The sequence below is a fragment of the Pseudophryne corroboree genome, chromosome 1 (assembly GCF_028390025.1).
Source record: "Pseudophryne corroboree isolate aPseCor3 chromosome 1, aPseCor3.hap2, whole genome shotgun sequence".
NCBI lineage: Eukaryota > Metazoa > Chordata > Amphibia > Anura > Myobatrachidae > Pseudophryne > Pseudophryne corroboree.
The window spans coordinates 973,303,188-973,331,032 of NC_086444.1; the positions used below are offsets into that span (position 1 = coordinate 973,303,188).

Below are 27,845 nucleotides of genomic sequence, written 5' to 3' on the forward strand. Positions count from 1 at the left end.
TATTAGTGACCTAGAAAAACACTGAGCTTTGTATAATCTTGATGTGACATTAGGGAGACAAGTAATAAAGGTAAAACAAGATGCTGACACTCGGTGCCTGCTGTGTGTAGGTTCCTCAGGTCCAAAATAACTGTATGTATATAAATATGAATTTTTTGGGGGGGAAATATACTTCTGGGGACTGTTTATGTTCTATGTAGGCAACATTTTTTTTTCCTGGAAGACATCCACACGAGCAAAGCTGCGGGCAATCTCTAATATATTGTTAAATGTATAATTTATGTGCCATGGGGAGTTACCTTCTCCTTGTTTTTGAGTTACTGTTTTGCCAATTGGTGCAAAGTTATAATATTTTCATTACATACAACTAATTAAACACAATTGCTTAGTTTAATTGTATTTGTCAATGTACATACATACTTGCCAAATGTACTCTTGGTAATTAAGCACTTTCAACTTAATATTACATAAGAATATTGCAACTACATACAGGACCAAAGTATCTTTGTACAACATATGTATTTATGTATTTATTTATTTATTTATTTATTTATGTACATAAAAAAAAGAATAGTTGGGAGAAAACTTATAAATCTACTGTATATTGCAATTTAGGTGTATATTATAAATAACAAAATATAGTGCATTATAATTCATTTAACATTTTCTTGTATTATAGCATTGACAATTAATATATTCAGGACATGAAATGTATAGTTTTATCCTCCCCAAAAAAGTACTGGATACAAAAAAAAGTTTATTGTTTTATAGATTTATTTAATTGAATTTAGATTATTTTTTTTTACTTGTATTTGGAAGTTCTGCTACAATGCAGTGGAGAGGGGACTCCCACATAGTTGTAACCAATCTGCACAGACTTTACTCAGTGATGTCATAAGATTCTCCCCATGTGTCTAACAAAAACCACAGATTAGCATGAGGAAAACCCCAGCAGTTAGAACTTGCTTTGCAATGCTCAAGGTGAGCATCATGAAATCCCTACTGGTAGGACTAATGATCTTCCTTTTTGAAAAAGTCTTCATTTTTGCAAACATACAGAAGTTTAGCCTGGCAAAAAGGAAATGTAAGAAAAGGTCTTCTTCTGATATTGGCACACTGAAAAGAGGTGACTTATTACAAGTCTCCAGGACCCTATTTGTTCACTTTGGAATTTATTTGGGAAATAACAAGGTTGCCCATTTGATGCCAGACATCCTCCCTGCTCTTTCAGACGACAAGTGTCTGACTGAGAAAGTTGTAACCAACAAAAGGCTGATCCTTGGTGTTCTGGCTAAGGTGGCCAGTATCAGAGTGGACACAGTGCAGGACTTTGCCTATGGTGGAAGTATAGTAGTGAATCAGATGGACAGCAGCTTTAATTCAAAGCCCCTTCCTAATGAAGAAGTGGCCCAGAGGGCTGAGAAACTGGTGGGGGCCACATCATACAGCCTGCTGTGGGATAACTGTGAGCACTTTGTCACTTACTGCAGATATGGCTGTCCCGTGAGCTTCCAGACCGACAAGGTAATTGTGCTTCAATATCCATGTGAATCTCTGCATGTTGCCTTTAGTGCCTTTTCTGTCTAATACAGGCTTTCCACAATATTAAATGCAATAAAAAAAAATAAAAAAAGAGAATATTGCAATTATTTATTAGATAAGATTTATACTGTATAATGCAATGTTAAAAGAAAGTAAGGGCAGGTCTGCAAATTTACATGTTCTGCATATATACAAGGTCCAGATTTACTGCCTCAACCCTTTCTGTTACAGCTTTAATCTGCATTCTTTGCTTGTTTATCCAGTTGAATAAATATCTACTTATAATTGATATTTACCCCTAAAACATGTTGCAAAGTAAGTATAAGATAATTCCAGTATATTGCAAACCCTACTGTTCACCACCCAATTAACTTGTATATTCCTGCTGGTTGTGTTTTCAGTGTGAGCATTTTCTTTCTGTATTTGGGTAATATAAATGTTTCATTTGCACACTGTAATTAAAACCTGTTTAATGTCACTGTTTCATTTACACATAAAATGACTGGAAGTATCAACTACAAAGCAACTTTTCTGTAAAAAGAAAACAAAAAAGCTGATTTTAATTCCTGTTTATTGCCTTGTTGTGTGACATGTACCAGGTATTGCCGCTTCCTCTGGAACAATTCAGGTTTATTGTTAATAACCCTTAACCTTCCTAATAGTTAAACAGTTCCTGTACTAACAGGAGACATAAACTCGCGTCTGGGCCAGACAGTATTTGTTAAAGGTCCATGAAGGTGTTACTTCCTTGTAGCATCTAATAAAATGATTCCTAGAGTTTTCTTCCTCTCTCTCTCTCTCTCTCTTATTGTGAGCAAATGTGTGTATGGTGTAACAGAAATACATCATTTGGAATGTTTGTGGAGTCATTTAGAAATTAATTTATGTTATGTGTATTTCGGGTTCTAGCAATTAATTTTTATTATTTACATTATTTCTATTTTCTTCTGCTTTTTTATAGTTCTTTTTCTTTTATATATAATTTATTTATTTATTACCAGTTATTTATATAGCGCACACGTATTCTGCAGTGCTTTACAGAGAATATTTGGCCATTCACATCAGTCCCTGGCCCATATAATCTATATTCCTAATGCACACACATTCATGCTAGGGTTAATTTTGTTGGGAGCCAATTAACCTACCAGTATATTTTTGGATTGTGGGAGGAAACTGGAGTACCCAGAGGAAACCCATGCACGTACGGGGAGAATATACAAACTCCACACAGTTAGGGACAGGTTTTTTTCACATTGTACTGCACTTGGTATTTATTGTTTTGATGTCTTGAAATTCCACCCAATAGTTTTATATTTATTTTTGCCCAATTCAATAACCTTGAGGTTCAGTAGTAGCCAGCATATATTTCTACATACATTGCTGATAATTCTGTTAATAAAATTATAGCCCATTTTTGCTCTGTGGTTAGATTATTATCTAAACATCATATGGAAATATAGCACATGATTCTACAACGGGAGCTTACAGCTAATTGAGGCAGCCCCCATACCTTGAGAATGAATACTGTTGGAGCATTAAACATATGGAATGCTGATGTCAGGGTTTCACCAACAATAGGTATTTCACAAATTTACAGTATAATTGTTACTCAGACTTGTTTCAATGGGTCATGATGTTTTCCAAATTCAGCGATTTTCATATCAATATATTCCCTTCATTAATAAACTCCACAAGTGTTGTTGAGGACAGATCTGAGAATGTATGTGAGATATAAACACATTTGTATTGTGTCTGTAGTATCAGGTCAGTACTTACAGCTTACACGTATACACTTACGCATTGTAAGCGCTGGAGGGAATGACTCCTATTAGTAAAGATTTATTGTCATACCAAGTCATTTTATTGCATTACCTCAGTGCTAATATTTTTATTAGCAATAGTGGCTAGAGAAGTGCATTCATTTACAATCACCTACTGTATGTTGAGGAATTGTGGATATGCAATAAATATATATAAAAAGCTTTTCATCATATTTGTATTCAAAAAATAAACCTATAGCCAAATAAAATGTAGCAGAATGCTGACTTGCTTGGGTGACTTGTGGCTTGTGTATGCACATAGAACTTTAATGCACTTAGAAAGACCACTGTATAACATGTATGGGGGATAGTATAGACATAAACGTGGTGAGTTTAAAAATCCTGTATAAAATAATAGTTTTTCAATATTACAAATATTACAAAATGCTGTTATAGTGTCATCAAGTTGAGTATTTATTAAGATCTGCTACAGTTTTAATATTCAGATCACAGAATTGTCTCTTACACCTTATTCGAGTGCGTGCAGGTGACGTTTTTAAATTACTTGACACATTTCATTTATTGTATCTTTCAGTTCTGCGAGACTGTGAAGAAGATAATTCGAGACCAAAGAAGTGTTTTAACTGCTGCTGCTCTTGGAATGGGATTGACGCTTTGTTTGGGTGCAGGGCCTTCCACCATGCTTCCCAGTTTACTGCTTACGTTTACCCTCTGGATGGCAAGCTGAGAAGGACAATATAGGGGAGACATACAATATTATAGTGCTACTGTAGCTGTTCTTCATGCAACTTGCACAGAAATGTGGCAGCCTGGAAATGAGAACCCTCATCAGCCATCTGAAAGCATTTGTGTGATATAATCTTTATACTGTCTATTCTACAATAAGCATGAGAATGAATTGTACAGCTTATAACTGTGCTATTCTATGTGTTCTATAGTAGATGAGCATTCAGGCTCGTTATAACAGAGACAATATGTAAAACGAATGCACAATTTAAATGTAGTAGTTTAATATAGTAGCAGGCAACAACACATAAGAATTATATCACACCACATTCTAAAATTTGAAACCATTAAATTGCTCCATTAATATTTTAGGACACAATAGGGAGAATAAGCCCATGATAAACCATTCACCCTTATGTTATCAGGTTTTCGCTGCAGAGAAGTGTGCTAACAGCACATACAGTACAGTAGTTGGATCAAGCCCTCAGTATATAATAAACAAAATACTGTCACCATTATAAAAACATTAATATATTGTTTAGTACCTGCCATAATAATTAATTTAGGGGTTTTCTTTGTGGTATCAGTCTTCCTGGATGACAAACATATAGGGGTCTATTTTCTAAACCTTGGAGAGAGATAAGGTGGAGAGAGATAAACTACCATCTCCTGTCATTTTTCAAACACAGCCTGTAACATGGCAGATAAGAGCTGAGTGCCTATTACTTTATCTCTTTCCAAGGCTTAGTACATAGACCCCAAAGGGGCTTATATAGAGTTGGAAGTAAAACATGGGTACACACACCGCTTAAAGGAAGTGTGCATGGAACACATGCATATATGCCAGTGGTTCTCAAACTGTGTACCTTGTCACCCTGGGGTGCCTCGAGGCACTTGCAGGGGTGCCTCGGGTTGGTGGTCCAGGACCACTTCAAATTATTTATGGTCAATGTAATAGGCAAAAGTGCTGGTGGCTGCCAATCATAAAATATGTGCACAAACAGAAGTGAATCCTGTCCCTCACCACATAATTAAACCTAATGATGACATATAAATCCAATTTACTTCATTTTAGATATTTTTTTTCTGAATTGCTCAATAACTTTTGGCCTAGGGGTGCCGTGAAAAAAATAGTGATACTGTAGGGCGCCATGACTCAAAAAAGTTTGGGAACCACTGATATATGCAGAGCTGTTTGCATTTGGAGATGTGACTTGCTTTGAGTGTGTAGCATATGTGCCTGGTTTGCTACAAGTTATTATTATCATCATCATCATCATCATCAATGTATCCTATATTAAGTGCAAAATATTAGATGCCTTTCCCAAAGCATGCACATTGCGAATTTGCACGAGACATACTAAGCAAAAACGTTTACTCCTGCAACATCCCTTTAACGTGTTTTGCATCTTAAATTTGACTACTAATTTAAATAATTACATAAAATTAGACATGTTAACATTTCAACACATAGGGGGTTATACTGCATAGTAGGTTCCGAGATTATGGAACAGCCATGATTTTGGCGAGTTTGCAGTTAAATTTAAAGCAGCATTCAGTTATAATTCAAAACAGGCTTCTGATATAATCCTCATTGTTTTCCTAACTATCAGAAGTCTGCCTCAGTCTGTCTTATAATTTAGCCAATCAGAGCAGAATGTTAGAACACTCACAGCTAAGGAAGCACCATTCCTGAGATAGGACCACTGTTCCAGTGCAAGCATTGATTTATTATGCCATAGAATCAATTACAACTATAGTACCAGGTGGGCAAATACACGCGTTGGATTTCTAAACTATAGAATTGGTTAAGGCGCTACTCATTTTGCTTATAATGTTAGCTGTTTAGGCTGCAGGTTAATTTTCCTCATTTTGTACTGGCAAAATTAGGCTTTTCTGTGTGCACATACCCCAGACGCAGAGCTGCAGTCTCAATGACTAAAGGTGGTTACATACTATCTAATTCTCTGGCTGAACAGACAATAATTAGCTGCTCGGCCCAATAATTGTATGCAAGAGCCTTAGCCAATATACAGCTTCAAAGGCTCCAGCAGCAGTCAAATCGTGAGGCCAGGATAGCGAGTGCTGCACATGCTTCATTCCCGACCTCCTGATCCCATTGAAGACTTCAAAAGAAAGTACACACTGAGCACAAAAATCCTCAGTGTGTATGGGTGCACAACGATCAGATAGTCACTATGTCAGAACTTAGGGTTTATCAGATCGCCATCAATTATCTTACAGTGTGTACCCAGTTTAAGTGGCACATAAATATTTCAATCCATCTGATTTTCAAAGACAATACATAAATACATAGGCATGAGCAGGAGCCAGAAACAGGGAATGCCGCAACGGGACCTCCCCCTCCACCGGGTCATGGACTATCCCAACCTCCCTCTCAGGGACATAGAGTACTCACCTGGGTGGCTCAGATAAATAGCCAATATTCCAGAATGGGGGGTAGAGGGAATAGTCCATGCCTGGTAGAGGTGCAGGTCCCGTATAAATATCACATTTCTAGTTGCTCCAGATCCACTAAGTGACTGAGAAGCCTATGTACTAAGCCTTAGAGAGAGATAAAGTTGAGAGAGATAAGGTACCAACATGTCAGTTAGGCGCTGATTGGCTGGTACTTTATCTCTCTCCACTTTATTTCCCTCCAAGACCTAGTACATAGGCCCCTGAATGCCAATCAGCATGTGGTTGATCTACATCCTCCTTCACATTTTCAGGTTGGCTATTGACCTAACGTGTTTTGCTAGAAGGGCATCATTGGTTGCCATCCTAGCAAAATCAAGTCTGATGGACACATAATACTGTTCAGTTAATTTGGTACAAAAAAAAAAAAAAATCCAAACAGTCCCCCAAATCCACATATGAATGACCAGTTATACGTTGCAAATTGTTACCTATATAAAGTTAACACTTGCATTTGATCTGATTAGGCTGACTGACTAGAACCACTCAGTGGTCATTACCGCAGTCATTTCCATGTGCAATGTGCAATCAGCAGCACTGCGGGCAGAGCCGTAACCCGTGGAAACATGGACTTGAATGTCATTACTATAAATTATATAAACTACAGTAGTTCTAGATTGTCTATTATGCCATTTGGTTAGCACTTTTTTCTTTAACAAATGTCTTTTGTCTTATTTTAAAGTACATTGGGATATTATGTAAAGAGAACTATGGCCCTCATTCCGAGTTGTTCGCTCGGTATTTTTCATCGCATCGCAGTGAAAATCCGCTTAGTACGCATGCGCAATGTTCGCACTGCGACTGCGCCAAGTAACTTTACTATGAAGAAAGTATTTTTACTCACGGCTTTTTCTTCGCTCCGGCGATCGTAATGTGATTGACAGGAAATGGGTGTTACTGGGCGGATACACGGCGTTTCAGGGGCGTGTGGCTGAAAACGCTACCGTTTCCGGAAAAAACGCAGGAGTGGCCGGGGAAACGGTGGGAGTGCCTGGGCGAACGCTGGGTGTGTTTGTGACGTCAACCAGGAACGACAAGCACTGAAATGATCGCACAGGCAGAGTAAGTCTGGAGCTACTCTGAAACTGCTAACTCGTTTGTAATCGCAATATTGCGCGTACGTCGGTCGCAATTTTAAGAAGCTAAGATTCACTCCCAGTAGGCGGCGGCTTAGCGTGTGTAACTCTGCTACATTCGCCTTGCGAGCGAACAACTCGGAATGAGGGCCTATGAACATAATTTTACTAACAAAGTTTTTTGTAAAATGTTATTTATATTTTTGAAGAAAATAATATGTAGCAGCACATCCTGTGAATATTTTATCAAGTTTCAGTTTTTTGAAATTGTGAATATACGTTTAAAAATAAGTTTGTTGCAATCATGTAGCTACTTATACTTAGCCCTTTACATCATTTTGTAAAAGCGCAATCACCCATTTCAAAGAATCATCTTAAAGCATTAAGAGCAGAAAGTAGATTTTATCCTTCTTCTCCGCTAAACAACAAATAAAGAAAAACTTCTGACATATATACATATTCACCAACATGTACTTTAAGCAAATAAAATGTTCACTATTTTAAGAAGTTAGGAGCATGCAAGTTTTTTTGTATATTGCATATTAATAAGTAACTTAAGTTTAATCTTACGATAGCATTGTTATGCTTTGTATTATAGTCATGTCTGCAGTTTTAATGTGAAATAAAAAACATAAGTACGTGCTCTGAGCCAATCAAATTATTTCCAGAGTAAAGATTATTACTGTAAAAGACTGTGAAATCCATAAACTAGATTACAGTATGCTGTTTTCTAGCACAAATTCCAGCTGCTGTGGAACTACACATTCCAGCATGCCCTGCCACAGTTTTGCTATTAAGGCATGCTAAAACTGAGGCAGGGCATGCTGGGATGTGTAGTTCCACAGCAGCTGGAGGGCCGCAGGTTGAAGACCCATGGTATAGAGTATTAATATTTATGTGTTGCTACAGGATTCAGTCAGGATCCCAGCGGTCGACGTTGATACACTGCACATTCAGGTGCCCAATGTATTATTCTTTGGGATAGATGCGTCATCGCTTGGAAAGTGATAAAATGGAGAGTGAAAAAGCACCAGCCAATCAGCTCCTAACTGCCATTTTTCAAACACAGCCTGTAACATGGCAGTTAGAGCTGATTGGCTGGTGTTTTTTCACTCTCCATTTTATCACTTTCCAAGCTATGACGCATCTAGCCCTTGGTGTTTAGAAAGTATTACTTAAAAAGTAAGTTGTTTTGCTGGAAACTATAACCTGATCATTTTCATACTGTTCTGTATACTATCAGTTATGAGAACTTGATATACATAATTAACATTCATCAAAAATGTTTTATGGGAAATGTGAACCAAATTCTTAAAACGCCAAATAATGGTATCACTTAGCATGTAATGGAGAGATTCGGTTCATGGTGTGAGGGGCACGACCCTTCCTGTGACAGGACAGTAGTCAGTCACTGATGGACAGCACAGTGCAATAGAGATCACAGCACTGTATCAAGTCAGCTGCAGATAGCAGGGAATTAGCATATTGAGCTGATCCTCTGCTTTTCTTTCACTTGGAAGCTTCAATAAGAACATCGTTACTATATTTCACTTTCGCCTATATATTTTCATTGTTATAAGACGCCAATTACTCTTATGTTTAAAGAACTATTTTAAGAAGTTTTTAAGCATTTGGTTAAATATTACCTCAGCCATTTTTGTCTGCACACAGGAGAATGATAATGTTTTAATTTAATACAGGTTGAGTATCCCTTATCCAAAATGCTTGGGACCAGAGGAATTTTGGATATCGTATTTTTCCGTATTTTGGAATAATTGCATACCATAGTGAGATATCATGGTGATGGGACCTAAATCTAAGCACAGAATGCATTTATGTTACATATACACCTTATACACACAGCCTGAAGGTCATTTTAGCCAATATTTTTTTATAACTTTGTGCATTAAACAAAGTGTGTCTACATTCACACAATTCATTTATGTTTCATATAGACCTTATACACACAGCCTGAAGGTCATTTAATACAATATTTTTAATAACTTTTGAGTATTAAACAAAGTTTGTGTACATTGAGCCATCATAAAACAAAGGTTTCACTATCTCACTCTCACTCAAAAAAGTCCGTATTTCGGAATATTCTGTATTTCGGAATATTTGGATATGGGATACTCAACCTGTATGACATCTCCTATTTGTCAAAGTCAAGAACCTTCTAGTGGGAAGAAAGTAAAATACACAGAATTACTTTTTCTCTCTTTGGATTTGACATTTACTGTCTAAAGTGTCCTTATGGCCCTCATTCCGAGTTGTTCGCTCGGTATTTTTCATCGCATCGCAGTGAAAATCCGCTTAGTACGCATGCGCAATGTTCGCACTGCGACTGCGCCAAGTAACTTTACTATGAAGAAAGTATTTTTACTCACGGCTTTTTCTTCGCTCCGGCGATCGTAATGTGATTGACAGGAAATGGGTGTTACTGGGCGGAAACACGGCGTTTCAGGGGCGTGTGGCTGAAAACGCTACCGTTTCCGGAAAAAACGCAGGAGTGGCTGGAGAAACGGTGGGAGTGCCTGGGCGAACGCTGGGTGTGTTTGTGACGTCAACCAGGAACGACAAGCACTGAACTGATCGCACAGGCAGAGTAAGTCTGGAGCTACTCTGAAACTGCTAAGTAGTTAGTAATCGCAATATTGCGAATACATCGGTCGCAATTTTAAGAAGCTAAGATTCACTCCCAGTAGGCGGCGGCTTAGCGTGTGTAACTCTGCTAAATTCGCCTTGCGACCGATCAACTCGGAATGAGGGCCTATATACGTCACAAATGAAATAAAATAATAGGCTTGTGGATATAACATTCCCATTATCACTGATGCAGCTCCAATCACACAGGGATAATTGGTAGTATGTAGACATCGTGAAGACCTAACTGTAGAAGGAAGGTTGGGGTTGGATGGGTTACTGTGCTCAGCTGAATTTCACTCGGTTATTCTGAGAATACACAAAAACTTATCAGACCAGCTACGAGTTTAACATTAGGCATTCAGATACGAACCTTGCTGCAGTTCAAGAGCATCCATATCATTTAATGTGATGTAAATAATCAAGTATACTGTACGCTCTTATATAGTTTAATGGGCCTGTTTATTAATGTCCGCATTTTAGCCATGTTAATTAATAGCTGTTATTGCCGCTATTCTCAGCAAGAGCAGATTAATTGACTTGGCTATTTATCATTTGTCCTTATCCAGTCATGTTGAGACAATGTATCGCAGAAGAGGCAACGATTTTTTTCCATAGAATACACCTTTATCGCCTCATCTACGCAGCGGGGTAGCTGGCATTTGTAGTCTGTATTTGAACACTCCGAGTTGCCAGGGAGGGATAAAAAGATCCATCTCCCACAAAATAAAAATATATATAACCTGTAGGCCACTATAGCTGAAGCCGTCTAGAAATGGCGTTAGCTAATGGGGCCAAGCTCCAAAAAAGCAAAGCCATTGACAACATGAGAAATAGCTCCAGACCACAGTTCCCATTGCATGTAATGGGGACTGCACTTGTGTTACTTAGCTGAATACAGGAAATATATTTGATCAAGGCAGTGTTACGGCTTGAGTATGGGATCCCATCAATTAGGATGCCAGCGATCACAAGACTGGCCCTACCTCCCAGTTCCAGATGGGCCATTCCTACCCATGAAGGAACAAGCTGAGGCAGCCATCTGAGGTACACTACATAGGTAACAGCTGGTAGGATGTGCAATTAGTAAAAATATAGCTTACAGTGGGGATTACAAGAAGGGAAAATAGAAGAGAAGAGAAATATACAGTTGCATGAAAGTACTAAAACAGTTGTGACGTCAATATAAAGGTAATAGCATATAGTTTCAGGGAGCAGAAGATGATATTAGCAGCAGTAAGGAGTGAGGGGATCCATTCGCATGGATGGAGGATACCGTCAGGAGGGGGTAAGGAGGACTGTGGGAAGGAGTGGAGGTCCAGAAGCAGCAATATGGAGGAATGGGTGCCAAACAGCAAACAGTAGTGTAGTGTGGCGAGGTTCCACCAGATTCCCTCTGCCGAAACAGCCACCCTCGGAATGACCTCTGCAGAGAAGCAGTGGCAGATAAGTCAAGGGCCCAGTTGCTTGAATCTCAAGATAGTGCCAATATGGTGTACTACACTAGCAGTCTGGAGCCAAATGGAGGGTATCAATGGAAAGCTTATACATGGATGGCAGCCAGCTGGTGTAAAATGGTCTGACATGGAAACTGGTGGCCACAGAGAAGTCGATCAGTGCACCAGGGTCCAGCGATCAAAGGCCAGAGACACCAGACATCCACCTTGGATAGGCCCCATCTGTTCCCAGGCTAACAACCACCACAAGAGCAGGGCGGCCATGGAGCAAACGCTGGTTGGAGAAGGCGACAGCTGGAAGGTGAACAAGGGTCAGTTAGGCAACTCCAGATGATCCTGGGGGCCACAGTCCATGGAGAAGTATTTTGGACTTTGAACTCACCATCAATCAATGGCTGTCGCAAACCCCTGAAAAGCTGATGCTCAGTAAATGTACCTTATGTCTTCCAGTTCTCTCATGCTTATTATATATGTAGAAATGAATGATTTTTTTTGTATATAACATTTAGAAGCTGCTGACCTCTATATAGTTTCACGCAGGGGCGGATTGGTATACCGGGACGCCGGACCGGATTCCGTTTGGCCAGTCTGGTCGTCCCCTCATTGGCTGACCATCACCCCTATGCAGGCCACCATCAGCCACAGCCACGCTCACGGCAGCGTTGCTGTTAACTGAAGCTTCTGCGCATGCGCAGATGCTCCAACAGCGGGCATTTTTAAAATGCTACACTGAGCTTCTGTGCATGCGCAGAAGCTTCAGTTAACATTGCCGCGACTGCGGCTGCAGCTGGCGCTGGCGGCCTGCATAGGGGTCGGTGATGGCCAGCCAATGAGGGACAACAAGTAACATTACTGACGGCTCCGCAGGTGAGTGCTGCTGCTGCAGCATATGGGTTGATAGGGAGGGAGGGAGGGGGAGGCAGTGACAGGGCACTACTGTGTGGCACAGTGGCAGTGCTGCTAAATGTGCATGGGATGTTACTACTGTGTGTGCAATATACTGTATCTAAAAGGCATTATTACTATTGTGTGTGCAATTTAGTCTAGTCCCTTACCCTAACCCACCCCACCCACAGCCTAACCCTCCCCCCGCAGCCTAACCCTAACTTCCCCCCCCCTCAGCCTAACCCTAACGTCCCCTCTCACAGGCAAACACTAACTTCCCTCTCCCACAGCTTAACTCTAACCTCCCCCCTGCAGCCTAACTATAACCTCTCCCCGCAGCCTAACCCTAACCTCCACCCCCGTAGCCTAACCCTAACCTCCCCTACCACAGCCTAACTCAAACCTCCCCTCTCGCAGCCTAGCCCTAACCTCCCCCCTCAGCCTAACTCTAACCTCCCCCTGCAGCCTAACACTAACCTCCCCCCCTCAGCCTAACCCTAACCTCCCCCCGCAGCCTAACCCTGAACCTTCCCAGAGCCTAACCCTAACCCTCACCCTGCAACGTCAGATAAAATGCCTTTCAGTCTGATAGGCATTTTATCTGCCTGTACAGCGGCAGATTGGCAATGTGTATAATGTGCTCTGCCTGGTGCAATATGTATAATGTGCTTTACCTGGTGCAGTGTGTATAATGTGCTCTACCTGGTGCAATGTGTATAATGTGCTTTACCTGGCGCAAAGTGTATAACGTGCTCTTTCTGGTGCAATGTGTATAATGTGCTTCACCTGGTGCAATGTGTATAATGTGCTCTGCCTGGCGCAAAGTGTATAATGTGCTTTACCTGGTGCAATGTGTATAATGTGCTTTGCCTGGCACAAAGCATATACGATGCTGTACCTGGTGCAAAGTGTAGACGTACTCTATCTGGTGCAATATGTATTACATGCTCTATCTGGCACAGTGTGTATAAGAGATTCTACCTGGTGCAATATGTATAAGCGACACTACAGTGTGGTGTGGTATAATGTGAATTGGCACTATTATGTGGCCACGCCCCTTCCCCCAGAAAGCCATGTCCCTAAAAAAATGTGATGCGCGCCTTTTGCGCACACTTTTCATCCCTAAATTTAATCAGGCCATCTGAGCAGTAATCCTGCCCACTTGACAGACTCCACCCCCTCAACAGATCCCACCCCTATTAGGGCTGTTTCCATAAATTTACCGGGATGGTTTTCGATCCCAATCCGCCCCTGGTTTCACATAATCCATGCTCAAGAGTATTAATGTCATATGACATGGACTATGGAGACAATCTACTGTATCACTGCTGTCCATACGTGCAGTATTCTTCGAAGTACAGCATCTCAGTAAGTAACTCTGTTGTGATATTCATACAGTAACATTTGGATTGAAGAAGAGAACAAACCCTTACTGTCATAACTGTTTTATATTGTTATTTATGACCTTCTCAGTTCTCAGTTTCAATAGATAGTCACTTTTCACTTTGCTACAAACAATATGTACTTTGCATGCGGTGTTGGACTGCAACATATTCTTGTGAAGTATAATGTAACATAAGTATAATGCATAATTCAAGTGCACTAGGATAGAGTCTGGAACCTGATCCCTAGAGGAGGAGGAGGGCCCATAGGCAGTGGGGCCCACCGGTGGTTTCCCCAGTTCCCCTGTGGGCCAGTCCGACCCTGTTTGTATGATGAACCCTAATTAACTAGGTATTTAAAGTAGGATGCAGCCTGATCAAAAGCATGAGCTTAAGGCTACAAAACGTCTTAAGATGGAGCCCAGACACCCCTAGTGCAGTGGGTTCTAGATTCATGGATAAAGTGCATAAAATAATACCCTTGCACCTATTGATGGCTTGTGTATACTGGCGCTTGTAAACTAATTAAATGATGAATCATCTCTCATAAAAGGGCATCTCTGGACCCTGATGAAAAGCAACATTAAAAATTAATTAATAACAGTTTTATCCCCTTTTATCCAGCGTCGCATTCAAGAATGCTTTCAAGATATGGTGTGAGCTGGAGGAGAGGGGGGGGGGGGTTTGGAGAAAGGGGTGAATGTAGGGGCCAACGGTCTTGACTTAACAAATTCCCCAGCAGTCATGCAGTCAATACGTAGAATGTGCCTTATAAGAAATCTATTTAAAGCCTGCAGTTGAATACACTATATGGATTTTAATTTTTGCATGGTATTTTTTGAGTCTGTACAATTGTGTTTGTGATTTTAATGATGATTTGTGCAAGTAAAGAAATTTGGAAAAAAATAAAAATTAATTACATAGCCTTAACAAGTTAAAAGTTGTATGCAGTGAACCCAGCACAAACTGTACATGGAAATTAGTCTGGCTATTAAGGAGTACATTTACTAAGCAGTGATAAGAGCGGAGAAGTGAGCCAGTGGAGAAGTTGGCCATGGCAACCAATCAGCACTGAAGTAACATCTATAAGTTGCATACTATAAAATGATACAGAGCTGCTGATTGGTTGATGGGGAAATTTCTCCACTGGCTCACTTCTCCACTGTTATCACTGCTTAGTAAATGTTCCCCTAAAGAACAAATCACCACCTGTCATTAACGAGTTAATATGGTTCATAAACAAATGATGCTGCCTTTTTCATGCCTTCAGGTATACATTTTATTACCTACATGTAATACATTATATGAGACTACAGAGTAGTTTGAACATTTGTACAGTTTCAGTAGAATGCACCTAAACTCCAAGTATGAGTAGTATTGATATTGTTGTTTCTTTTAGTCCAATGTAAATTTACAGTAAGTTGTCCCATGTTTACTGTATATTAATCACATGTTAATGTCATGCAACTGTTTAGTGATGATCTCTAGACAAGGGACAGAGGGGAAACGCTTTTGTTGCTGATTCACCAATACAACATTCACAAATACAGGCTTCCATTGGGTAATGACAAGACCTGTCACTAGTAGAATCAGCATCTCTCACTGCAGATATGTGATAGACTTCCAAGCAATCCGTCTTCTTTTCCAGTATCTGGTAAGCAGGTCTACTGCGACCACCCGTAAACATTGCTCCCTATGACAACATTGAGCTCAATAGGCATTGTGTCAGCTGTCATCATTAGTTCTCATTTAAAGTCATTTACTGTATATCTAATTCATCCATTGTTCAGCTCTTTCAAATGTATTATGTTGCCATTACTGAAATCCCCACATAAAATGATTACTGATTTAGGAGCAGAAAACCACTTTCTGTCTTTCTATATTCACCTTTTTATTTTCTGTATACACGGTTTCTACAACAATTACAGATTCTCTGTTGATGTTACTTTATTCCAGATTTCAGCTCTTGCCCTGTTCTTTCACCTATTTAATAAAAAAAATCTACTTATCCCTTTCTCTATGTGTCAGATTTCTTAGAGGGTGTGTGTGGGGGGGGGGGGGTTTGTCCTATGCCTTGGAGGCCACTCACTCCAGGAGAATGGTTAACCCAGGGGTCACCTGATCTCTGTCTTTTCCTAATCAATGCTGACTCTCAGAATTGGAAGGAAAGCTGTCATCATCAACTTCTGCTGATCAATTCCCTAAAGGTCGCCCGGATCTTTGAAATGTATACCATGCTGGGATGAGCAAGTCTGTCAACAGGAAGGCAGACAAAGAACACTTGGGACACATCTGTTTTGGTTAGACCTGGAACCATCTTTATTTTTCTTTAGTTTATTTTGTATTTATTTTTTTCTAATAGTTCAGTTGTTGTAACATATTTAAACATTGATGGTTATTATATCACTTTGTCTAGGCAGTGTGTACTGCATATGAGAAACATACCATTTCTTAGATTTTTCTATTGTCATGTCTGCAAAGGCAGAGTTGCTTGTGAGAGGATAGGAAACATTGTATTTAATAGTACACAGCAGCCGGTGAGAGAGGAATCCAAACTTATCCATTGTGAAGAGTTATAAACTTTGCCAGATTGAACACAATGACAATATAAGATCAATGCCTTCTAAACCCACAAGAATGTTCCTAACACACTATGCATATGTCCTTCAGTACTGTATATCAGTGACTTGCAGTGAGGTCAATGGCTGGAGAGGCAGCGATTAGTATCAGAGCAAGATTTCCACACACATATACAGTATGAACCCGATAGCTCATGTGGGTGGGCATTATAGTAAGGTGCTACAGTAACCACTCAGCAGCACATGTCCCTGCATTGCAACTATCTTGATCATCGGTTTCTCCTTCATGTTGGCTGCTCCTGGTTGGGTGTTGGAGAATTTTCTGGATAGATCACCTGACACTTCATCAAGCCACGCCCCCTCAGTAAGGCAGATCTGATAGCTGCCTCCGCTTGTGCTTTTTTTCCTGCAGTATTATTGGCCGCAGTGCAGCCCCATCCCCAGCTCCAGGCAGGTTCCGACTATCAGAAGAGGCTCATGGCCTCTCCTTGACAGTCGCTGTACTTCCAGCTGAGCACTGGAAATATGGTGAGTTTTGACTATACAATGTTTAGAATAATAGAAATATGATATTTATAAGATATAAATGTATTCTTTGTATTATTTAAATTATTTTTATGGAGTATACTGGAGTATTACAGGGAAGCCCACCCTGACTGCACGTCACTGCTGTGTACTTACCTGGACACTAAAACCATACTCCCTGTTTTCATTGCACTTACTCTCCTACCACACCCAGCTCTACCTCTATTCCTCCGCTCTCCTACCTCCTCTCGTGTCGTCCTCTTTCCTAGTTCTCCTGGATATGTATCATCCTCCTCAAATATACACCTACTCCAAACATAGCTTTCCCAAAACAGCTGTGGATTAGACCTGCCGTTCCCTCTAAAGCAGAACAGTTTGTTTTTGTGTTTCTAAAATTAACCGTAACTGTGATTGATTTATACATGTGCTCCCAAGAATTCACTGTCTTCCTTTACATTTAATTCCACTATATGTAACTTATGTCAGAAACACTGACATTATGGAACAAGTAAGCTTCAGAAATACAGGCAATGGAAGGAGAAATGAATTTCAACAACCCCGATGCAGTTGAGAGGTCATTATGTCTACAGAATACCCTCATGAGTGGTTGACTTGAGATCTCACCAGATCCTGGACTTTGCCATAATTACTACCTACAGGCATGAAAAAAATCAGTTTTCTGGTACAAGCGTTACCATTTGTCCAGCGGCCTTAATAAATCTTGTGTTATTGTATTGCACTACGGTTGTGTCCACCCTCTTTGTTGCTGTACTTGTGGTGTTTTAATCACGGCATGAAAATAGCATGGGTTGGTATAGTAAGGCACGAGAGGATTCACGGCATGCAATACACAGCTTCACCTAGATTGCTCCACTAATGAAAACTATAGTGCTGAATACTATAGCGGTGGATGGATATGGCACTACAGAATACAATAGCAAGCTCTGACAGGCGATACTGTACAGTGTAAGCGTCGCACCACCAGTCTTTTTAATACAGTAATAGGCTGGGAAATCACTGGAGCAGCAGTCCACTACAAGTCTCAGCATGATAACATCTCATTTCATTAAACACTGCTGTTCGTCTTTATAGCGATTGTGCCATGGACGGCACAAGGTGCTATAAAAGTTGCACAGGCAGTGTTTAATAAAAATGAGGTGCTATCATGCTGAGACCTTTCTACCTAGCCCCCCAATACCAACCCCATCTTTAATCTCTAAGGGACGTCATCACTGCAGAAACTGCTGCTAGCCCCTTGGAGAACATCTTCATTCAGTCATTGTCTTGATTGTCACTATTTTACTTGCAGATGTAAAAAATATATCAGCATAATATTGGTAATAGAATACAATTATAAAATGTTTTTGTAATCCAGTAGAGGTTATTATTATGTATATATTAACAATTATTCACTTTAATTATTATTCACATTTACCATTTATACACTAAGCGCACTATTTTTGATCAGTGATTACCCAGAATCCACAATCTACATTGTCTGTATATTCTTATTAATGTTCATTTAAATGCACTTATTTAACACCACTGTATTACACATACAAAAAAATGAATAACGTCTCACTAAACTGAAACTAAAGGCCCATACACACTGGCCGATATTGAACGGCCAATATATGCGGGTCCATCGGCCAGTGTGTACGGGTGATATGTAGGTGAACTCCATCGTTCACAGACATATCGCGTCGGCCCTGCAGCACAGCCGATGGCCAATATATCTAGCGATAAACTGGCGCATCGCTGTGTGTGTACGGCGACCAGCCGACCGCCTGTACACATGCTGCGGCAGCCGGCGGTGATAGACAGCTGAGCTGGGCAGGTGTGTGTACACGCCCGCCCAGTTCATGACGTCAGGCCCCGATTGATCAGGCAATGTGTATGCACAGCACACTGCCCGATCCGTCCATAGATATATCTGAAGATCAATTGATCTGCAGATATATCTATCAGTGTGTACCCACCTTTAGAGATTTCAAAATATCTTACAAAGTAGTTATATTTCCCCATACTGTGTTACCCAATAAAGATGTTCTTCACCTGGTCGGCAGTGTCACTCTAACTTTTTTTAATTGCCAGGTTTCTTCACTTTCTATGAAAGAGCATTGTCAGAAATTGTTGTTCATACAAATTGGTTAAATCCGTGATTTCATCAATTTGTCTGAAAGACAGGTTCTGTCCATTTTGCAGTGTTTGGGAGCAAATGTTCGATTGTCATTTGCTTTCATCCATTACCAGATTTTCTTTCCAACCAGCCAGATCTGGCAGATAATTGTAAAGTGTATGCCCAGCATTAGTAGTCAAAGGGCCACAGAACAGTACTAAATAGCTTACCCATGTCCAGGGTGAGATGAAGGGCATTAAGTATCGTATCTTATATTTGGTTATATGGATCCTAAACCCTGACTGTGAGTAAGGAGATGGGAAAACCAGACTGGTGGGCTATTATGTTATGAATCTTTAAGATATATTAATTGCCACTACCAGGCTTCTCTTCATCTGCAAGTCAAGTACCCTTGTACTCAGGGGTGTAGCGAGGGTGGCTCCGGTGGAGGGTGAGCTCCGGCACCTAAAAAGTTAGAGGGTGCGCTGATCTGGGGAAGTCAGTTTTAGGGCTTTATTTTCATTCAGAGATTGGGGGGGGGTCACATTTGGGGCTTTATTTTTATTGAGGAATTGGGGGGTTGTGAGGTCAGGTCAGTCAGGGCATAATGTTTTTAATTTATTTGAATTAAATAGTTAAATACAGCTACTTCACTCCACTAGATTGTTAGCTCTTCAGCGTAGGGCCCTCTTTCCTCTTGTTGTCAAAACCCTCTTCTCTACACATTTCACTCACAGCTCTCCCCTACTCAGCAACCAGCCTTTTCTCCTGCTGGTAAAGGCTCATCTCTATCTATGGCCACCAGCCCCAAGTAGTACGATGATTACTCCCTCGCTACTTACATCTTAGCTGTATTATGTATTGAGAATTGTGGTGTTATTTGTTACCTGTACACTATTTTTGTTATTTATTTACTGTAATGCTAAGTTTTATCTCCCTGTACTGTCCTTTGTACAGCGCTGCGGAACACTTGTGGTGCCTTATAAATAAAATATAATAATAATAATAATAATAATAATATTTATATAGCAGCTCTACCGTGGTGTAATGTGTATAAGAGGCTATACTGTGTGGCGTAACGTGTATAAGGGGCTCTACTGTATAGCATAATGTGTATAAGGGGTACTACTGTGTGGTGCAATGTGTATAATGGACACTACTGTGCGGTGTAATGTGAATTGGTACTGTTCTGTGGCCACGCACCTTTCCAATAAAGCCATTATTTATTTATTATTACCAGTTATTTATATAGCGCACACATATACCGCAGAACTTCATAGAGACTATTTCCCCATTCAAATCAGTCCCTGCCCCATGGAAACCTAATTTTTGTTGGGAGCTAAATAACCTACCAGTATATTTTTGTATTGTGGGAGGAAACCCATGCAAGCATGGGGAGAATATACAAACTCCACACAGAAAGGGCTGTGAATCAAACCCATGACTTTAGTGCTGTGAGGTAGTATAACTAACCATTACACCATCCGTATTGCCATGACCCTATATTGTTGTTGCAAGCCTTCGGCACACAGTGACTTATTTTAAACATCGAGGCACCCAAAGGAAAATTCTGCCCTGAGCTAAGCAAGGTCTAGAACCGTCCCTGTCACCAATTTAGGGTTTTTAAATGTTTCTTTTCAAATGTAACATGCCACCACATGTTGGCTAGGCCCCATTTCATTACAGGGGAGGGGGCGCCAAAACATACCCTTGCTCCGGGCACCATGGCGCCTAGCTACACCCCTCCTTGAACTGATTTAATGGATAATAACCATTTCACACCTTGACCCCCTCAATGAAATGAAACATTTCTAAACCAAAGGTACTGTATATCATTGTAGAAAAATGGACCTCCAGTAAAAGTGATTACAGTACTGAATTACTGCAATGCTTCTTATAGAGACAATTTTTATAGATCACCACCAAGATGTTAGATAAGTACCCAAAGGGAGAGGTGAGTGGATATAAATTCCATATTTACAAATGTAATATCTGACAAAATTGAATTCATACAGTAATTTTTTTTGCCCTACATAAAATAATTTGAGTCGCTATTGCAGTAACTTTAATTAAATATTTAAATATGCAGATTTTTTTGCCCATCACTTATTTTTCAGGTTGAATTATAATTTAGGAATTCCTATATTTTGCAGTGTAAATTATGATTTCATTCCGCAGGATAATTTTCAAGGATGAATTAGAAGTACAATTTTTCCATTCAGCTAATTTAAATAGCAACATTTGACAAGTGGAAACATTTGAAGCGATAATACATGGTGCTGGAATAGGCTGTTACTGAAACACCTTTGCCAGTCAATTTTTTGCAGTTGAATAAAGGATTGACTGTACAGTATTATGGGGTGTGCTCTTCTAATGGATTGTGGCCTACTGGCAATTGTGATTTTCCATTCCTAAGTAAAAGTCTCCCCAGGCAGCAAAATAACAGCAGTAAAGTCACCTAAGCTTAAAGTACTGAGAAATGCACAGAAAAATGATATTGCCTATTAATATGTCAGATACAATTTCAAATATATTATTTCAATATGTACTGTGTATACAACACAATATAAATTACTATTAAATATTATTGTACTTACTTACAACTTCCAATACTTTAAGTATGGGTTATTTTGTTTTTCTGAGCTCAGAAAGCCACCTAGTGGTACAGGAAGAGTAGTGCAATAGATAACTGATGGTAACTGATGGAAAGCCTTTACAATGGGAGATATTGTAAAGCTTGCTGAGCATACTAACTATAGAGAACTGGTTGTTGTGTTACACATCTAGAATATTGATGAAGGATATAGTGGGGGAATTGGTTTCAAAAAATAAAGGTTGTAGTGATTGAGTCTTATTCCTAACCAGTAACCTAAAGTCCATAATGCTCTGTATGCTTGTAAGAAAATAAGAAGAGGAGGCTGCATCATCTGTGCCCTGCTGGTACTGTTAGGTATGTTGGGAAGCTAGTAGAGTAAATGCATGAACTCGCAGTAAGACTTTAATGAGGCTAAGGTGAGGGTGTTGGGGAAAACTCCAGTAAATTATTAATTGTGGCATAAAATAATTGAGTTAACGTATAATAAAGTGATTTGCTTCTTACAAAGAGTAATCTACTGAAAAACATGATGTTACAGAGACCCTCTGAGAAGCAGTCCATCTCGGTTCCGGTATGAATGGTCGACCATGTTATGGTCGACAGTCATTAGGTCGACCACTATTGGTCGACATTGAAATGGTCGACATGGACACATGATCGACACATGAAAATGGTCGACACGTGAAAGGTCGACACATGAAACGGTCGACATGAGTTTTTTTACTTTTTTGGGTGTCGTTTTTTGCGTAAAGTGACTGGGAACCCCAATTAGTGCACCGCGTCCCCTCGCATGGCTCGCTTCGCTCGCCATGCTTCGGGCATGGTGCCTTCGCTCCGCTACCGATTCGCCCGGCACAGATTACCGTTCCAATCGTAGTCCACGTGGATCGTAAAGTATGGAAAAGTTCCCCAAAAGAAAAAAAAGTTAAAAAACTCATGTCGACCTTTTCATGTGTCGACCTTCCATGTGTCGACCATTTTCATGTGTCGACCATGTCAATGTCGACCAATAGTGGTCGACCTAATGACTGTCGACCATAACATGGTCGACCATGTGAACGGATACCGTCCATCTCTGAATCAGACCTCTAGATGTCGTAGACATAACTGACATGCACTTGCCTAATAAATTCTGATTGTTTTAGATTTGATTCTACATTTACAGGCTCATGAGCAGAAATATTACTACAATACATGTTACCAACAACCTACTTCTTAAGATTCATAATGACACTCATCTGGACACTACAATGATGTTGTGTAAAATTAGTGCAGTGTTCTTTCAAAAGATAGAGTGGCTGGATTCAGTGGCTTGTACAGTATGTGTCACCCTGTGCCCTTCCTCCATGTCTGTGGCCAATGTTTATAGTATGTTTACTGTACATCCACATTCAGCCATACCGCTGTACACTATAGAGTTTTACCCTACTCTGTAATAAACGCTTATTTTCATTTTGTACCTCTTATTACACTTCAGATTACTTAAATTATGTTGACATTGCACTTAGAAGAATCAACATAACTTTATCCCACACTTCAGATGTAAAATGTAAGGTTGTTACTTTTATTTCCAAAACCTAGCCAAACAAATAAAATGTACAATTAAAATTTCATTTAATAGTGGAATGTAAGGCATGTTCCCATTTCTGACTATGGGCCTTATTCAGCATTGTGATTGCTTACCGACGATTTTGCGCACAGTGTGCACGCGCAGAAGCTGCACTGCACATGCGTACAGTGAGATGCAAATGCATATCACTAATGCGAACAGCTCTGACTGATTAACAGGCAAAGGCGTTTGCTGGGCGGTCTGGGAAAGGGGGGAGAGATGCAGTGTTGTGGGGGCATGTCAGTTCAAACGAGGCGGGTTGGCCCCTATTTGGGCGCGTCCGCGTGACATCACATGCGGCACGGACAACTGAAAACCTGGACATCCTGCATCTGCCTTTGCAGTGATGCTGCAACTCATGCTGAATAAGGTCCTATATTCTCTACCACACAAGTTAATAGTAATAATTCTTAAACGTACTGTAGATCATTGACATCTAAAGTGAGATCATTAAAAATGTACATATAAAAATACATGTTTTCTCCGGTCAGTTAACGTTCATCTTATTCCTAATCATTCATGGAGAAATAAAACAAAAAGACTTACTACATTTTGAAGTATGATCTGAATAATGCCACACTGCGGTATTTATTAATTAAGTTCTTAAGGACCTTACAATGTAATAAAATTGTAGAAGACTAGGAGACATACAGTACATACATGCATGGAGTTCACTTCAGCATTCCAATGGCTGATAAATAAATATAACATACTGTATAACACTTTAAAGACACATTAAGCACAGCCCTGAAAAAACGGGTCTACTATGGTATGCCGGCGGTATACCGGCAGTGGGGCGAACGCAAAAGAGCCCCTTGCAGGCTCGCTATACACGCTATTTATTCTCCCTCCAGGGGTGTCGTGGACACCCCAAGAGGGAAAATAGTTGTTGGTATGCCGGCTGTCGGGATTCCGGCACCGGTAAGCTGAGTAGGCAGTCGCGGGGCGTGTCAATGGCGTTACGGTGGCTTTTCCAGGGCGCGGTCTGGATAACGCAGGCATGTCCGGACCGTTTGCGGGGTGGGCCATGGCGGCTGTGTGACGTCACTAGGCTGCATAGGCAGGGAGCTACTCGGCAGGTGCAAAAGCATCACCGCTGCACATCTGCTGGGGAAGGGGTGGGGGTAGGGCCTAGCATGCGGGGCGGACTAGCCCTGTGCAGAGCGTTTACGATCAGCTCTGAATTAGGCCCTATGTTACCTTCCCTGCACTGTGATTCCTGGGACATGCGCTCCAGAATGTTGGCCGCACAGCATTCTGAGGCGCGACTCAGGAAGTGATGTCGGTGGTCAGAGACCACCACATCACTCCAGGGGATCTAAGGAAACCAGAGGAGAACACATATCCTCATCTACAGTACATGACAGGGGACACAGCAGGCAGTGCGTTGCATGTAATGCGACCTGACCAGGTAACGTACTCCTGGCTCCAATCGCATCACACGTGGCAGTGCCAGGCAAGAGGTTAATGGCCTGATTTAGACTTGTAGTTATGCTGATGTTTTGGCAGATGAGAAATACTTGGTAATGTGTGCATAAATTGCACTGTGTATGCATCCGGGTACATGTACTGTAGTCGTGCTCTGCATCTTTTTATACACAAAGTGATTGACAGTCAGGGAGCATTTGGAGGAGGAAAGGGGGAGTGGTGGCAAAAACCAGACGGTATATCACAGCTTGCATCTGCTATCCTGTACGCAATAAACATGGCTCCAGCATCTCAGTACACGCGCCCATTCTGCGTGACCGGAAGGCTGATTAATGAAGGATCTGCGACCAGCGCTGTATGTTTGTATGTAGTCGGATCTGCAAAGCCACCTGTTAATACAAACACATTTGCAGCATGGTGGCATTAGCGTGCATCTCTGAAACAGGCCCTGAGGTATTAAGCAATAATATAAACTAATTAGAAAGAAATGTATTTAACAAAAGTGCATATTTTCTAGAAGTACACAACACCACACACAGGAATAACATTGTGACTGTATAAAGGCAGCTGTGTTTCCTTTGTCCTTTAAGAGAGTTAACAAAAATGATCATTAATGAAGAAGCTGAGTTTATGCAATCCATATGAATGTCAAAAGTCTTGGTATATTTAATCATTCAGATGCAGCAAACCTACAGTAGAGGTAGCTACACATTTATTTACCTGTGTAACAGTGGGTTCAACACAAATCACAATCACACCAGTTTTTCCAAAAATCTTTGTGAAGTTATATTTGCAGTACATGTTTTTATTATTATTTGTGCAACCAATCTGCATAGCTGAGTAAATATTAGCTTGATTGTCGTTCACATTTTATTATAAATAACATACTGTACAAGATGTTCTATATACAGAGTACAAGTTCCGTTTTGTTCTAGCTTGCCATCCACAGTGTGAAGGTTATTAGAAGGCTGGGGAGAGTAATGGAAGGATCCAGTCCTAGGCAGAGAATTAGCACCAGTCCTGAAGTGGCAGAAGCAATCACACTCCTCTGATCTCTAATAATCCTCTTTACGGTCTCACAAAACTAGGAAACAATACAAATATTTGTTAGAGTCATTACAGTTTAATCAGTTTGAGAATATTCACACTACTATTTTTTCACAGTTGTTAATCCCTTTAATTAACAATGAACAATAGTCATCACATAACAGTAATGTCATATGCGCTACGATAACACGCTGCAGTATCATATCAGGTCAGGCAGCTCTGTGCCACTGCCAGCATTACTTCTACTAGCACATTTTCCTCACTGCAGATCTTTGTATTGTCCCCAGAGTGAGCATATTGTCCCCATAGTGTGAGTAGTGTCCCCAAAGTGAGAGCATTGTCCCCAAAGTGAGAGCATTGTCCCCAAAGTGAGAGTATTGACCCAAAAGTGAGAGAATTGTCCCCAAAGTGAAAGTATTGTCCCCATAGTGAGAGTTTTGTCCCAAAAGTGAGAGTATTGTCCCCATAGTGAGAGTACTGTCCCCATAGTAAGAGTATTGTCACCATAGTGAGAGTACTGTCTCCAAAGTGAGAGTATTGTCCCCATAGTGAGAGTATTGTCCCCAAAGTGAGATTATTTCCCCCATTATGAGAGTATTGTCCCCAAAGTGAGAAGTGGATTGTCCCCATAGTGAGAGTATTTTCCCCATAATGAGAGTATTGTCCCCAAAGTGTGAGTATTGTCCCAAAAGTGAGAGCATTGTCCCCATAGCGAGAGTATTGTCCCCATAATAAGTGTATTGTCCCCAAAATGAGAGTATTGTCCCAAAAGTGAGAGCATTGTCCCCAAAGTGAGAGTATTGTCCCCATAGTAAGAGTATTGTCCCAAAAGTGAGTATATTGCCCCCATAGGGAGAGTATTGTTTCCATAATGAGAGTATTGTCCCCAAAGTGAGAGTATTGTCCCAAAAGTGAGAGTATTGTCCCCATAGTGAGAGTATTGTCCCCATAGTGAGAGTATTGTCCCCATAGTGAAAATATTGTCCCCAAAGTGAGAGTATTGTCCCAAAAGAGAGAATATTGTCCCCATAGTAAGAGTATTGTCCCCCTATTGAGAGTATTGTCCCCAAAGTGACAGTTTTGTCCGAAAAGTGAGAGTATTGTCCCCATATTGAGAGTATTGTACCCAAAGTGAGAGTATTGTCCAAATGTGACAGTATTGTCCCCATAGTAAGAGTATTGTCGCTATAGTGAGAGTATTGTCCCCATAGTGAGAGTACTGTCCCAAAAGTGAGAGCATTGTTCCCAAAGTGAGAGTATTGTCCCCATAGTGAGAGTATTGTCCCCAAAGTGAGAGTATTGTCCCCATATTGAGAGTATTTTCCCCAAAGTGAGAGTATTGTCCCCAAAATGAGAATAGGATTGTCCCCATAGTGAGAGTACTGTCCCCATAGTGAGAGTACTGTCTCCACAATGAGAGTATTATCCCCATAGTGAGAGTATTGTCTCTATAGTGAGAGTATTGTCTCCAAAGTGAGAGTATTGTCCCAAAAGTGAGAGTACTGTCCCAAAAGTGAGAGCATTGTCCCCATAGCAAGAGTATTGTCCCCAAAGTGAGAGTATTGTACCCATAGTGAGCATATTGTCCCCAAAGTGAGAGTATTGTCTCCACAGTGAGAGTATTGTCCCCATAGTAAGAGTATTGTCCCCATAGTGAGAGCATTGTCCCCAAAGTGAGAGTATTGTCCCCATAGTAAGAGTATTGTCCCAAAAGTGAGAGTATTGTCCCGATAGTAAGAGTATTGTCGCCATAGTGAGAGTATTGTCCCCATAATGAGAGTATTGTCCCAAAAGTGAGAGTATTGTCTCCAAAGTGAGAGTATTGTCCCCATAGTGAGAGTATTGTCCCCAAAGTGAGAGTATTGTCCCCATTATGAGAGTATTATCCCCAAAGTGAGATTATTTCCCCCAAAGTGAGAGTATTTTCCCCAAAGTGAGAAGAGGATTGTCCCCATAGTGAGAGTATTTTCCC

The 27,845-nt window shown here is 40.5% G+C and overlaps 2 protein-coding genes across 2 annotated transcripts in view; one reads left to right on the forward strand and one right to left on the reverse strand.

Annotated features, from left to right (window-relative positions):
• Positions 1–990: 990 nt before the first annotated feature.
• Positions 991–7,367, forward strand: LOC134980114 (lecithin retinol acyltransferase-like). The gene is made up of 2 exons (XM_063946822.1): positions 991–1,524; positions 3,898–7,367. Exons 1-2 carry the CDS (start codon positions 991–993, stop codon positions 4,048–4,050), a joined length of 687 nt encoding a protein of 228 aa, XP_063802892.1. The 3' UTR covers positions 4,051–7,367.
• Positions 7,368–23,913: 16,546 nt separating this feature from the next.
• Positions 23,914–27,845, reverse strand: part of LOC134920276 (lecithin retinol acyltransferase-like) — a 37,526-nt gene continuing 33,594 nt past the window's right edge. Inside the window, exon 2 of the mRNA XM_063920508.1 lies at positions 23,914–25,910. Coding sequence (XP_063776578.1) covers positions 25,758–25,910 — 153 coding nt within the window. The 3' untranslated portion in view covers positions 23,914–25,757. The remainder of the gene's footprint in view (positions 25,911–27,845) is intronic.